The following is a 12,872-nucleotide window of genomic DNA, read 5'->3' as shown; positions in this document are numbered from 1 at the left end:
GGCTCGGCCGTGAGGTTTTTCCACTTCATTGGAAATTATATTTAACTCTCAATCTCAGATATTTTTTCTCATTGGACGCTGTCGTTTAAAGCAGCAATCTCACAAAAAAATGAGATGTGTTTAACATATATCACTGTGGTAGGATATAAAAGCAGCTTCGTAAGTACCTGTTTTCCTCTGTTTGTTTCTTTAGACTGCTAACAATGATTGCTAATTCTGCCGACTTTCCACAGTGTTGTGTGACTACTAAGGCAACAAGGCACAGGATGTAGCGAGGCTTCGGAATGCACCTCTGAGCGCTGTTTTCACACCCCCACCCCTCTGCTATCACATGACATGCTGAGAGTTTGAGAGCCTGTGTCTGGTAGCAATACTTGTTTTCCCTCCATAGTGATTTCAAAAAGGAGATAATGATTTGCAGGAGAATGTAGGAGAAAAATGTATGCTTAACGTGTACTTAAATTGCTATTTAAAGAAAACAAACAAACCTATGTGGGATTGCATATTACAATAAGCCAATAGCATACAGCCCCACTGGAGATCGAGCTGTGAAGTCTGTGCTAGGGAGGAATATAATGACTGCATAAGGTTTCTAAAAATAGTGTTCTGCTAAACTGCTGCACAGCTTTAAAGGGAGCCATGTTTTCAACATGAAGATTTTTTACATGTACATTATGAATACATCTGAAGGCATCACAGTAAGCATATCAATATTGGAAACAAAACGGACTCAAAATTCTAATTTCTCAGCAAAATATAACATTCCTACAACACATTATGAAAACATACATAAACATGGAGCTTCTGAATCACATCTCTAATACAAATAACTAAGAGCCCCGAAGCTAGTTGAATCTCATCATATCCTGAAGAGGTTAAAATGCAGAGTGAACCTACACTGGGTAAATCCCTTCAGATTTCAATATGTATATCATGAAAAGCCCCATCTGTTCCTGCAGATACATGATGCATATAAAATATGACTCTCGCAGTCACACCTGCATTTACACAAGAGAAACAGCACACCATCAATATTTTATTTTATAAACAAATTAAGAAAACAAAAAACCATTAAAAAGCAGAACAAATATGACAACACAATGTTGTTTATGTTTTCATATACATTGCAACAATATATTTACTTCCTGCACTAAATAGTAATACAGCATGGGCCTTTGCACACAGGCTGATCTGACCTTGCATAGACTGTGCACATAGGGTTTTCAACGTCACTATGGAACATACTTTAATTTGTTTTGCCATTCATTAATTTTAACAAACTGAAAATAGGAACATTTGTTTCATATTGACACCACAATTTCCCTACTTGTTTTTATTAAATAAAACTATAAAATGTGCATGTAGCAGAAAAGGTTAAAAGTCAGGTATATTACAGCAACACAGGCTATACCAGGCAAATGCCAGCCCTGAACAAGTCAAGAAAAGCAGACTTCCATCCATACCAAAACTTAGCTCCAAGCCACATACCACCAACATGTATCATAGGACTTCATTAGGAGGCGAGGCTTGGTGTATTCTGCAGCAGTTTTATATTGAAGGCTAATTATACATGAATGTGTGGGATAAGTACAAGATCATATGCATTGCACATTGCAAATGCAAGCTTCCTATAGGAGGCACTGGAAATGGCAGCGAACACCCTGGTTGTGGGATACACCAAGCTGGTTATAGCAGTTAAACGCAGATATTTCAGAGTTGCATGCCTTAGGTTAGAATAGAAAACACTTGGGTGAATGCTTTGCAACTGTATTCTTTCAATTTCTTTAAAGGCTCCACAATTTTATTACAATAGTAGTATTACAACTGTGCATCACCACAGACTCACCACAACTGCACTGTGGTATATACATAACAAAACATCTGACATTTACATGCTTTATGTATATGGGTTTTAATGATTTGCATTTTAACTGTAAATATAGCTTAACATCTGTTTGTGTTACATATATCAATGTATGGATTTCCATTACAGATCTTACATATAACGCTGAGAAAAATAATGTTTTTATGTTCAGATAGAATAGGATAGCTATAAAAAGGACCAAGCCATTTCTAGAAGATAAAAAAAAAAACTATGCCTAAAGTAAAGTAGTGATGCTCACAGAAAAACACAAAGAAATCGAGCAGTTGAAACCCAATTTCAAACTGTCTCCTAGAAAAGGAGATTGCTAATAGGACATGGCAGCAACAAACCAATTTTTTAAGCTTATCAAAAAAGCCACTGTTAGCTGTTTACTGGGAAGGATCCAGTCACCATCCAGGACTGACTGATAATATTCAGCCATGGAATCTGTGCATCTGTCGAGCAGGGGTGTAAATACACCATTAAAACAACAACAATGAAAAACCCACATGCCTATTATACTCATGCCAGTTTGGACAAGATTATCTAGCCCATGTCATACTTACGAAAATTCAGCATGACACTAGCCAATCAAAACAAAAAGAAAAATAAGGGAAACCATTGTTGCTGCCACTTAAGCATCTCTGCCCTAGATATGTACATAATACAACCCTGTGTTCACTATGAATTCCCACTTCTGATTCAGTGGGACATCAGAATATAATATTTAGTCGTTCACAGTTTCTATGGCTTGCCTTATCTTGCAAAATAGAAATTATACAAATGGTTTGTCCACAATAAATATAAGGTGTCACCACACCAAGCAGTTTTTTACTTGTCTATATTTAATGATTCTCAACAATGAAATAAATTTGGTGACTGGGTGACCCTGGTTATTGATAACAACACACTTTACCTTGACAGAGTAATAAACCTGCTTACAACAAATAAGCCATTAATAAATGCACATGTGGATATTCTTTATGCAATAATACATGCATATAAAGCATTGATCACATACAGAATAAAGCACGTTATTACTTTTCTTTTTTGAAAAGGCTCTCGTCAAAGTGCTGCAACAAGCAATGTTCAACGATCATATCAGTGCAATTGTAACAGAAAGTCAGCGCTTACACTACTATGTGCAGGCAAATAGAGCAAGTGCTAGGTTCCTACTGCCAAATACATGGATACACAAAGTGTTTGTGTTCAACTACTGCACCTGTTGCCCGAACACAGTGGAGGCGGCCATTTTGTATTCATGAAAATATAAGCTGTCACCAAAAACCAATGCCTCAGTCCATGACAAGTTTCAGTGTTGTCACCGATTCTTTAGGGAATTTATAGCCTGCATCTTGAAAATGTTGGTTCAATCCACAAAATAATGTGCCACTGTAGTTAGTTGACAGATGCACTTTAGGCTCTATTCCTATAAAAAACTATGCAAGTCCTCTTATTACTTTATATAGTATGATATAAGGTTCTTGGTCACCTCCCTGACTAGGGCCCTTGTCCCCGATTGCTCAGTTTAGATGGCCGACCAGCTCTAGGAAGAGTCCTGGTGGTTCTGAACTTCTCACATTTATGGATGATGGAGGCCACTGTGCTCATTGGGACCTTCAAAGAAGCAGCTATTTTTCTGTACCCTTCCCCAGATTTGTGCCTCGAGACAATCCTGTCTCGGAGGTCTACAGACAATTCCTTTGACTTCATGCCTGGTTTGTGCTCTAACATGCATGGTCAAGTGTAGGCCCTTATATAGACAGGTGTGTGCCTTTGCAAATCATGTTCAATCAACTAAATTTACCACAGGTGGACTCCAATTAAGCTGTAGGAACATCTCAAGGATGATCAGTGGAAACAGGGTGCACCTGAGCTCAATTTTGAGCTTCATGGCAAAGGCTGTGAAGACTTATGTACATGTGATTTCTTTTTTTTTTTTTTTAATAAGTTTGCAAAAATCTCAATAAATAAAAAAAAAAATTCATGTTGTCATTATGGGGTATTGTGTGAGAATTTTGAGGGAAAAAGGGATTTATTCCATTTTGGAATAAGGCAGTAACATAACAAAATGTGGAAAAAGTGAAGTGCTGTGAATACTTTTACTTTCTGGATGCACTGTATGTTAATACTCATGTAGCATAAGGATATTCATTTTCTCCAAGCAGGTCTTTATATGATCCAAGGTACAAAGTTGAAAATCAAATCCTTTTCTGCAGAACATGTAAAACAAGACGAATGCTGATATTGTAAAGCGTGTTCCAGGTTACTTTAATATGGCTCTTAAGCAACTTATTAATACCTTGATTATATTTCCTTCTCCTTTCAACAATATCTTCACCTCCCAAGATGCCTATTTTGTTTATTTATATTGCCCATGGATACAACACAAAGCTGCTCTCTGGATACAACTGTAACAAATGCAGACTGCACAGCATAACTGTGTCACATCCAAGGGCAACAGGAATAAAAATAATAATTTTAAGAAAACCCAATAACAGATGCCTGAAAGTACAGAAGAAAGCCAGAATACAGCAATGAATTTAGTGTAAGTTGCAGGAGGGCATGTACAAGTCAATGAAATAGTCATCTTAAGATATCCCTTTAAATGCCACATACAAGAAAACACACAATAATACTTATGCAGCATTTGAATTATTTATAAATGGTAATAGGGGGGGTTTTAAATGATTACATTTAATCTGAAACTAAGCGGGGGAAAAAAAAGTATAATTCATAGATCACAAAGCGAAATCATACTCGAGCACTGTGTATCCTACAGATCTCAGAACATACAATGGGATAACATTTTATAGTTCAGATGCCCCATAGTCTGTTTTACCTGATCATTTTCTCAAGTACTTTTATGCAGAACAACCTTCGGGGGTGGAAAAAATTGCACATTTTATTTTAGGTTGCTAAATCTGGCTTGTAGTATATATAGAACTACTCATTACAATGCTGTGAAGACACATACAAATCTATTACTGACAGAGCAAGGAAATGTTGTGTGTGCCCCATTTTATTTTTATTTTATTTTTTTGAAAATCCAAGCTTCTGCAGGTTACGGTAAGTGTTTAATAGATAATATTTAAGTGTATCCTTTGGGGAAAAAAAATGACATTGTTTGTGTATTGTATCTACAGAGGTGAGCCTCCATAAATATTTGTTTTATAAAGAAATAAATACACTGACCGGGTTTCAAGTGCAAAAGAATTATGTGAAACTCTACTGTTAAATACAGCATGCCTTAATGGAGCAAGCTCATTTGTAAATAATGAAGAGGAATGTGAATTATCTAAGCTCTGACCTATTTTTTCACAACATACTGCAGAAGCATCATTCTCCCATGTTACAAGATGCCTTTCAGTCATACTACTGCTCACTAACTAAGCTCTAAGCTACAAGATTCCTGGCTCTTCCTGACCCAGCAATGTCACCCTCATTTTAAGCAAATAAAATGGCATCTATGCATTATGAGATAATTGCCAATAATGGGCACTGTGATAAAAGATCTTTTAATTGACTATGAAAAATTAAAACATAACGGTTATTGCAAAATTAAAATATAATGTGTTTCTTCATTACTTGCTTCCGTATTATGAAACGTTATTTGACAACTTATCTACTTACTGTATATCTCACACAGATCTACTCATCATTATTTTCTGAAGAGGTGGGTTTTCAGAGAACGCTTGAAGGTCTGAAGACAAGGGGAAAGGGAGGGAATTCCACAAAGTGGACGGAGGGCTCGAGTTGGGAGATATTTTGAGACAAGTGAGGAGATGATGTGTAGGTACAGTTTTGTTGATGGCCTTGTATGTTAGTAGAAGTATTTTATATTGTGTTCAGTACAAAACAGCCAACCAATGTAGAGACTGACAGAGTGGCTCAGCAGAGAAGGAGCGATTTGCAAGGAAAATCAATCTAGCTGCTGCTGCTACCTAAAGGGACATTAATATGTGTATAAAATTCCGTTACCTCAGGTCCATCTTTATTGTTTAGATATCTGATCCATTCAGTATAAATTGAGGACCAATGCCTTCCAACTATCCCAATTGAGGCAGGACAGTCCCCCACCCCTTGCTAGACTGCTCCCACCAGTGTTGGGAGCAGTCTAGCACTTTAGAAGCTGCTGGGCACTCAATGTGGTTTAATCACATCCCTCTTTGTGTTCCCTCAACTGGTCCTAATCTCCTCAATATTAGGAAGTATTAGTACCTACATAATAATGAGCAATCTAAGTTTACTGTAGATTATATTATACTGTATTATTAGATTATAGTGTAGGTCAGTGGTTCCCAAACTGTGCACCTTGGCTCCCTAGGGAGCCGCTGCAATCTCACAGGGGTGCCTCAGCCAGCGCTACCAACATCCACTAAGTGACACGTTCTCGTGTATGTAAGGAAAGCTTATGGTCTTGCTGTTTAAACAATACTGTAGTAACTACAAAGTTCATCCAAAAATCCAATTATTTAAAATACAAAAAACAAATCAGATAATCAATTTTGTGATAAATACCTCTTGCGGAAAGCTTTTTGGTGTTGATAATTTTTGCTGCATACTCCTGTCCTGAGGTAATCTTCATGCATCTTCTCACCACAGAGAATGCTCCCCTGTAAAGCAATGACATATTAATGGAACTTAAATGCTTTCTTTAGTGTATAGCATTTATTGTTTGATAACACAGAAGAGATCCCCATACTGAATATCATTTCAGAGTTTTTAATGAGGCACTTAGGATACATAAGCACATGTGTACTTGGATGTTACCCGTCATCTCTGTCATCTCCTAGTGTACCAATGAGTAATGTGTTAGAGATAACAGTTTCACATTTTAACAGAAGTTTAAAGACAGAAAATATGGAGTATAAGTACAATTCGAACTGCATTTGCTATTTTGGTCACCTTCTTGTTTTGAGTTACAATGAAATGTACACCAATCACTCAACACTCACTCTAATCTCACCTACAAATGTCTTCTGATCAATTACCTGACTGCATTACAACCACAAGATATTTCACACATTTAAGCAATTAAACAGGCACTTAAAAGATACGGGTTTTACCATGTAATATGGTACTTGATGCTATCCACATGCTCAGGTTTCATTGTATTGTAATATAGAAAGGATCATTTGGATAGACATTAAAGTTCATTCATTGCATGACATACAGTACACTTTGTTCTACATAATGTTTGGGCAACCGCAAAACCAAAATCTATAGAATTATTTCTATAGGAGAAAAGACACAAACCTGGCGTTAATAATACTTCCCCTATATTTTAAGTGCCAGGCTAAAGTTTTTAGCCTAGCATACAACAAGCCAATGCAGGCGATTTGTAAATGAAACAAATCAAAGTGTTCTACATATGACCTGCCCAATATAATACACAATAATGTAATAGTAGCTGGAGAAAAGTAACCTTTAAAACAGTTATCAGAGGAAGTTGCACCAGTTAAGTTGGGTGCACACTACAGGTTTTTCATCCAATTATCGGGCCGATCACATGATAAACGACCGTTTGATAAGATATCGCATTATTGTGTGCGCTCCGACAAGCATGTTTTATCGCACCAGAGCAGATCGTATCGTTTTAATTTGATTTTATAAACTTCCTAAAAATCATGATCAACGACGGACCGAAGCCGGGCAAACGTGGAAGTGTGTACACACTCACGACCAGCAGTGTAGATAGATCTCTATAGAGTGTGCAGTGTCAAACTCATTTCAGCAGATGGTTATCAGAGATGAGGAGCACAGATCTGAAGTATATCGTGTAGATGTGTACACATAAATATGTATGCTCATCTGGACTTCAGTTGTTTGTAAAATTGTTACAGAGATCGCATCTGAAATACTTTTTTGTAGTGTGTACCCAGCTTGAACAAGCTACTAGTACTGCCATTCAATTCGTACTTTGAGAGCTTGTTGTAGCTTAACTGTCCTATATAAAACTGCAGATAAAGAGCAATGGGAAGAGTTCATACTTAAGAGACCCAAACTGGGAAATATAATATATGAGAAAAACATAAAGCTTGATTAAATTATTTGGGATTGAGAGCCAACTCTGTTAGATATACCAGCTCCTATCATTGATGATATATTCCTGCTGGAGAGATCAGAAGTGATTCCTCTGGGACTTCCACTGCAGGTGTGGGTGCACTTTGCAATCAGTGGAATTGCATAATAGGAACATAGAATTACTATTGCATGGGAATAAATGGACACATTTAAGGAGCAAAAGTTTGAGACATATAGAAAGAGGTTTCTCCCATGGTTTGTATTTTGATTCTACAAGACCTTTAATTATACATTAAACAATTCTGTGCTTCCTGTAAACTCATCATTTCACTGTTTCTTTAACACTATATGGTTCATATGTGTCTAATATAAGATTTTAGTCCACAGACTTTAGTATATATTTATCCACACGCAGATATATTAGATATGTATGGTAGAAAAATTTCATATTTTTTTAAAAAAAACATCCCAGAAAAGTTTGTAATTATCAAATTTAAAGGCCAAATTCAAAGTTACGGGGAATATTTATTAATAGTTTCCTAATGTCAGAGGTAAGAAGGATGCTTTTAATTGCCAGAAAAAAGTTGCTGAGTACTACTTAGCTGTCGCAGCAATACTGACCAAGATCAGTAAGAGTTGACGTACAACTTCACCAGGTCAGTTTTCTTAGTTGTCACAAGTGTGACCTGGCTTTCAAGCTTGCCCATGGGAAGTGGAACTGAAAATCCCCCCAAAAATAAGCAAAATTAGTTTGCATCTCAGCAATCTTATTGGTAGTACAAACTGTATTATACTATGGGGTAAATCTGTTTGCTGAAATAAGGGGAAGGTAGGTGTTCTCTACTGTATTTGACAACTAGGTCCAAACAGATAAAAGGACATGTAAAAAACAAAACGGCTTTAAAGAATGGTTTGCATGTTAATTGGTTTTGTTCTGATTTGGTCCATATTATGTTTTAGGATGGGTAGAGTCGAGGAAGAATTAGGGTACAATGACTGCAGTCAAACCCACTGGATTTAACATTGTCCATTAGTTGATGTCATGATGGATTCAACAGTGAAAAATAATTTTAATTTAAACAGGATAATATAAATCCCATGGTGAGATAGCAGAATGAATGACAAAAAGATTACCCTGACTAACCTGGGCATATGTGGCCTAACTAGATATGATAAACATGGTCTCCTTTACAGTTTTGTACCAAGGTTGGGTTCAGTACTGTCATAGGGAAATTTCATATGTCACTAGCACAGTACTGAACATGCAGGTATGCCAAGACAGCATTGATGCTTACAGCCAAATGTGGAAGTATCAGAGTAGCAGGAGGTACAACCTCTATGAGGCCCATTGCTCTCAAAGCCCTGTGTGTAGTTGTATTTGTTCACCATCGGGCAGTACATAGGGACCCCAAATGTCTACTTACATTCCTGCCTATGGCCACAGTTGCAAGACGGAAAAATTGACTAAGAAATTAGAACATTTGGTATGCAATGAAATTGGATAGGCTGACCGGGTGAAGAATTAGGCAGTGCCATCATGATTGGCATGCTTTCCAAGCCAACTCCTAAATGCACGTGGCTTCTGTGCTTAAAAATAAGTCCAACTTCAATGGAGTATGCATGTATGTTAGTTTGGCGGATATCCAGTTTCACTCTACAACTCATGCAGGTAAATATAATGCTCAGCCTAGTACACTAAACAATCTTCTAAAAATTCCACAATACAAATGAACATATTTAACATACACTTTTTAAAGGCTGAATAAATAATATTGCATTATTTTCACCAACTACAAGTAATAAGTTCAAAGGTTGTTTATGATTACATGAGTAATCATTATAATCATGTTCCATCAGCTGTCATAGTGGGGAGCTGCAAATTAAATATATATAATTTAAAATGAATATCTGCTCCAGAAAATGATTTCCTAACTGACCCACATTCCTTTTGCATGAATCAGCAGCAAACATTACACATTATTTGTTTGATTTCCAGTAATAAACTGAGGAATGACTGAGCCATAGCTTACATTTTTGTACTGTGAGCCAGGAGAGACCTCTCATTCTTGTTATCTAACATTGAACTCGCTCATATAATTGATTGTAAAAAAAAAAAAAACTCTCTGTGTCAATGACATTTGCTTGTGCCTCTTCACTGCTTATATAGCAACAAGATCTTATGGGTAGGGATTCCCTTTGCAGGAGACAATCACTTCTGTGCTTTCAGCTGAAAACCATGAAATGACTTGGCATCCATCTGTTAGCTATTCATATTACATGCACACACTGTCAATGCTGATAACAGTGTGCATATCAGGAAATATTTCCTGGTCTTACGCTACCCTTAAGCCATATTACAATACACACACAGATAAATATACAGGCATATCTTTCAATTGCTAGAACACATATATAACTGTCAGTGTGGCAGCACAACTAAAAATCTCCATTTATTTACTCTACAACATTTAAGAAACGTTTGTGAATTTTAATAAGTATTGATAGGCTTAAATTCTAGAATGCAAAATATTAAAGCAATGTATAGATATATATTTCTGTACAGCTGTATAATACAGATTAATCACCCTGACAGGATAACGTTTGTGCTCCCAAAAGTGGGAATAGATTGGCTCCTTTTAAACCACAAAGGTACAGTATGCAATACACAAACTCAATGATAATCAACACATACAATTGCATAATGCCATCTACCATTCGTGCAGCTAAATGATATGAATACTTAGAGAAAGTTCAGGAATGCACATCTAGCACAATGCTATGGTGGCACAATTAGTAGTGAATGAAAGCATTAGTAGAAGTGCTTACTTTCCAAGCTCCTCGAATAGCTGGTACTCATCTGTGAACCTGGTGCAGGTAGTAGTAGAAGCCATGCCGCCGCCGCCTCCTCCCTTTGGTTTCCTCCTTGGGTGGTGCAGGGTCGGGGAGCTAGGGGAAGCGCAGCAGCGCAGAAACAGACAAGAGAAACGACAACGGCGGGAGCCCAAGGTACGAGGGCGCAGGACAGCTCCTAACCTGAGCCTGTTACTGCCGGGGAGGATGCCTTGGCTGCCCTCCTCCTTCAACCCCTCTCCACCCCCTCCTCCTCTCCACCTCCCCGCACGCAGCAGGGTCGACTCCCACGGTGGATGGCCTCTCTTCCTTATCACTTTTAGAATTTTGCTGTAATTATTCTCTTCTTTCTTCAGTTTCACTTCACAGGCTCTACTGTTACTCCAGGAGGAACATAAATGATGCCAGAGAAAACCAAATGGCATACAAGCAACTGTTGGCTCTGGTTACAAAGTGGACAAGGCGACAAACTTATCAAATATAACGCAAGAAAAAGAAAAATAAGACACCTAACCCAGAGACTAGAAATTCCGTTGCTTGTTCTCCCACCCTCCTAGGTCATAGACCACGCAGGGCTATTCAAGATCTAGATAATGTGCCAATGAAACCTGTACCTCTCGTTCTACTGTCATTAATGACAGCAGCGCCCAGGGTTATATTATGTAGGTTAGATGTGCTCAGTGAGCAAGTGAGTGTGTTATGAGCCCGTTTCTCTCCCTCCCATTCCTGTTTGCTTTGCGGATCACACCTCCCTCTAGCGACTCAGCAGAAGCAACACGTCCACGGAGGAGACGGGAAGAATAACAATAATCCTGCTCTCTTGTATGTCTTCCCACTACTAATGCCCTCAGCTTGCACATGGAGTTGTGTGTAGACTACACTAGGACAGCCGTCTTGTTACAGTTACTGATTACAGGAAGAATTGCTGATACTCACTAGTTTCACTACCGTTCTGATCATATTTTACAGTTAGCAATTGGTAAACTACAGGCGCTAATACAGTTATTTTATTTCTCATTATTGCTAAATAGCTACTTGGTGTATTGTAATTTTACCCTTTCTGTAATAGCAGCTTCTTGGTGAGAGAGTGCATGTAATTGCCAGTCGATTTTGTTTGCCAGCCAGGGCAGCATACAGATTAAGTCTTTGTTTTTAAAATAAATTGATTGTACGGATGTAGAAGAACATGAAGGAAGATACACCTATAGTAAAGCAGCTTGATAAAGAAAGTGATATTGTGGTACAAGTCTATAACTAGCTATTAATGTAATTGAAATTGAGTTATGTTCTCATTCAGGGGATCTATGTAACAGGGTTAAACTCCTCAAAAGGTTCTTTCACCACTTTTGCTTATTTAACAAAGGGTTAATGCTGGAGAAATCTGAGATATATACATCATTAACCTAATTACTGGCACTTACCACTGTCCCAAGAGACCTCAGTCTATGGGGACAGCAGCATTAAGAAATTTATGTTCGCTGCAAAGTAAAGCTTTTCGCAGCAAGAGGTGGTGAACAGATGCAGCCTAGTGCTACAGACTTAGGGGTCTATGCGTCACTAAGATTCAGTACAGCTAAATATGTGTCGCTGCACATCGCAGGGATGCATATTTAGATACTGCTAAGATGCTCCATGCCGGGGCTACCCTGGGAGACCCGGCAAAGTGACCCCTCTCCTGCCGGTGACAGGAGGAAGTGCTGTACTGGATTCTACAAAGCCAGAGAGGCTCCTGCAGAATCCAATAGGAAATGACAGGTAACGCCATCCTGAGATGGCGTTACCTATCCTTGCAATGCAAACTTTATCAAAGCTTCCCGCATTGCAGAACACCGCAGTCCCCATAGTAATCTATGGGGACTACGATGCTGCACAGTGTCAGCCTAATAGGAGGAGATTTCTACGAAATCTCCTCCGTTAGCCAGTTAACACATAGCAAACTTACTTAAACAGCCATTTCCGCATATTTTAAATAAGTTTTTGCTTGATGCTTAGACCCCTTAGCATCATGATTGACATCTAGCGATAACATTTGTTCCCAGTGAAAATGCTATCACTGGTGGTAACCCTTTTTATAATACTGAGGGAGGTGTTAACGAGCTCTATGGCCTCCTTAAAACAACTGTTATAATTC

The 12,872-nt window shown here is 38.0% G+C and overlaps 1 protein-coding gene across 18 annotated transcripts in view; it reads right to left on the bottom strand.

Annotated features, from left to right (window-relative positions):
- The window catches only part of CAMK2D (calcium/calmodulin dependent protein kinase II delta), a 184,950-nt gene extending 173,496 nt beyond the window's left edge, over positions 1–11,454 (bottom strand). For 6 of the 18 annotated variants that reach the window (XM_075200351.1, XM_075200353.1, XM_075200348.1 and 3 more), the window contains exons 1-2: positions 10,718–11,449; positions 6,386–6,480 (exon numbers count right to left, since the gene is read on the bottom strand). In XM_075200351.1, coding sequence (XP_075056452.1) covers positions 6,386–6,480; positions 10,718–11,166 — 544 coding nt within the window. In that variant the 5' untranslated portion in view covers positions 11,167–11,449. Of the gene's footprint in view, positions 1–6,385; positions 6,481–10,717 lie in introns of all 18 variants that reach the window. The other 12 variants (XM_075200360.1, XM_075200355.1, XM_075200361.1 and 9 more) reach the window with 7 other exon arrangements.
- Between the last annotated feature and the right edge of the window lie 1,418 nt (positions 11,455–12,872).

Source organism: Mixophyes fleayi, chromosome 1 (genome assembly GCF_038048845.1).
Source record: "Mixophyes fleayi isolate aMixFle1 chromosome 1, aMixFle1.hap1, whole genome shotgun sequence".
Taxonomy (NCBI): domain Eukaryota; kingdom Metazoa; phylum Chordata; class Amphibia; order Anura; family Limnodynastidae; genus Mixophyes; species Mixophyes fleayi.
Note: the sequence above shows the minus strand (reverse complement) of the source record. Positions and strands in the feature narration are given on the sequence as shown.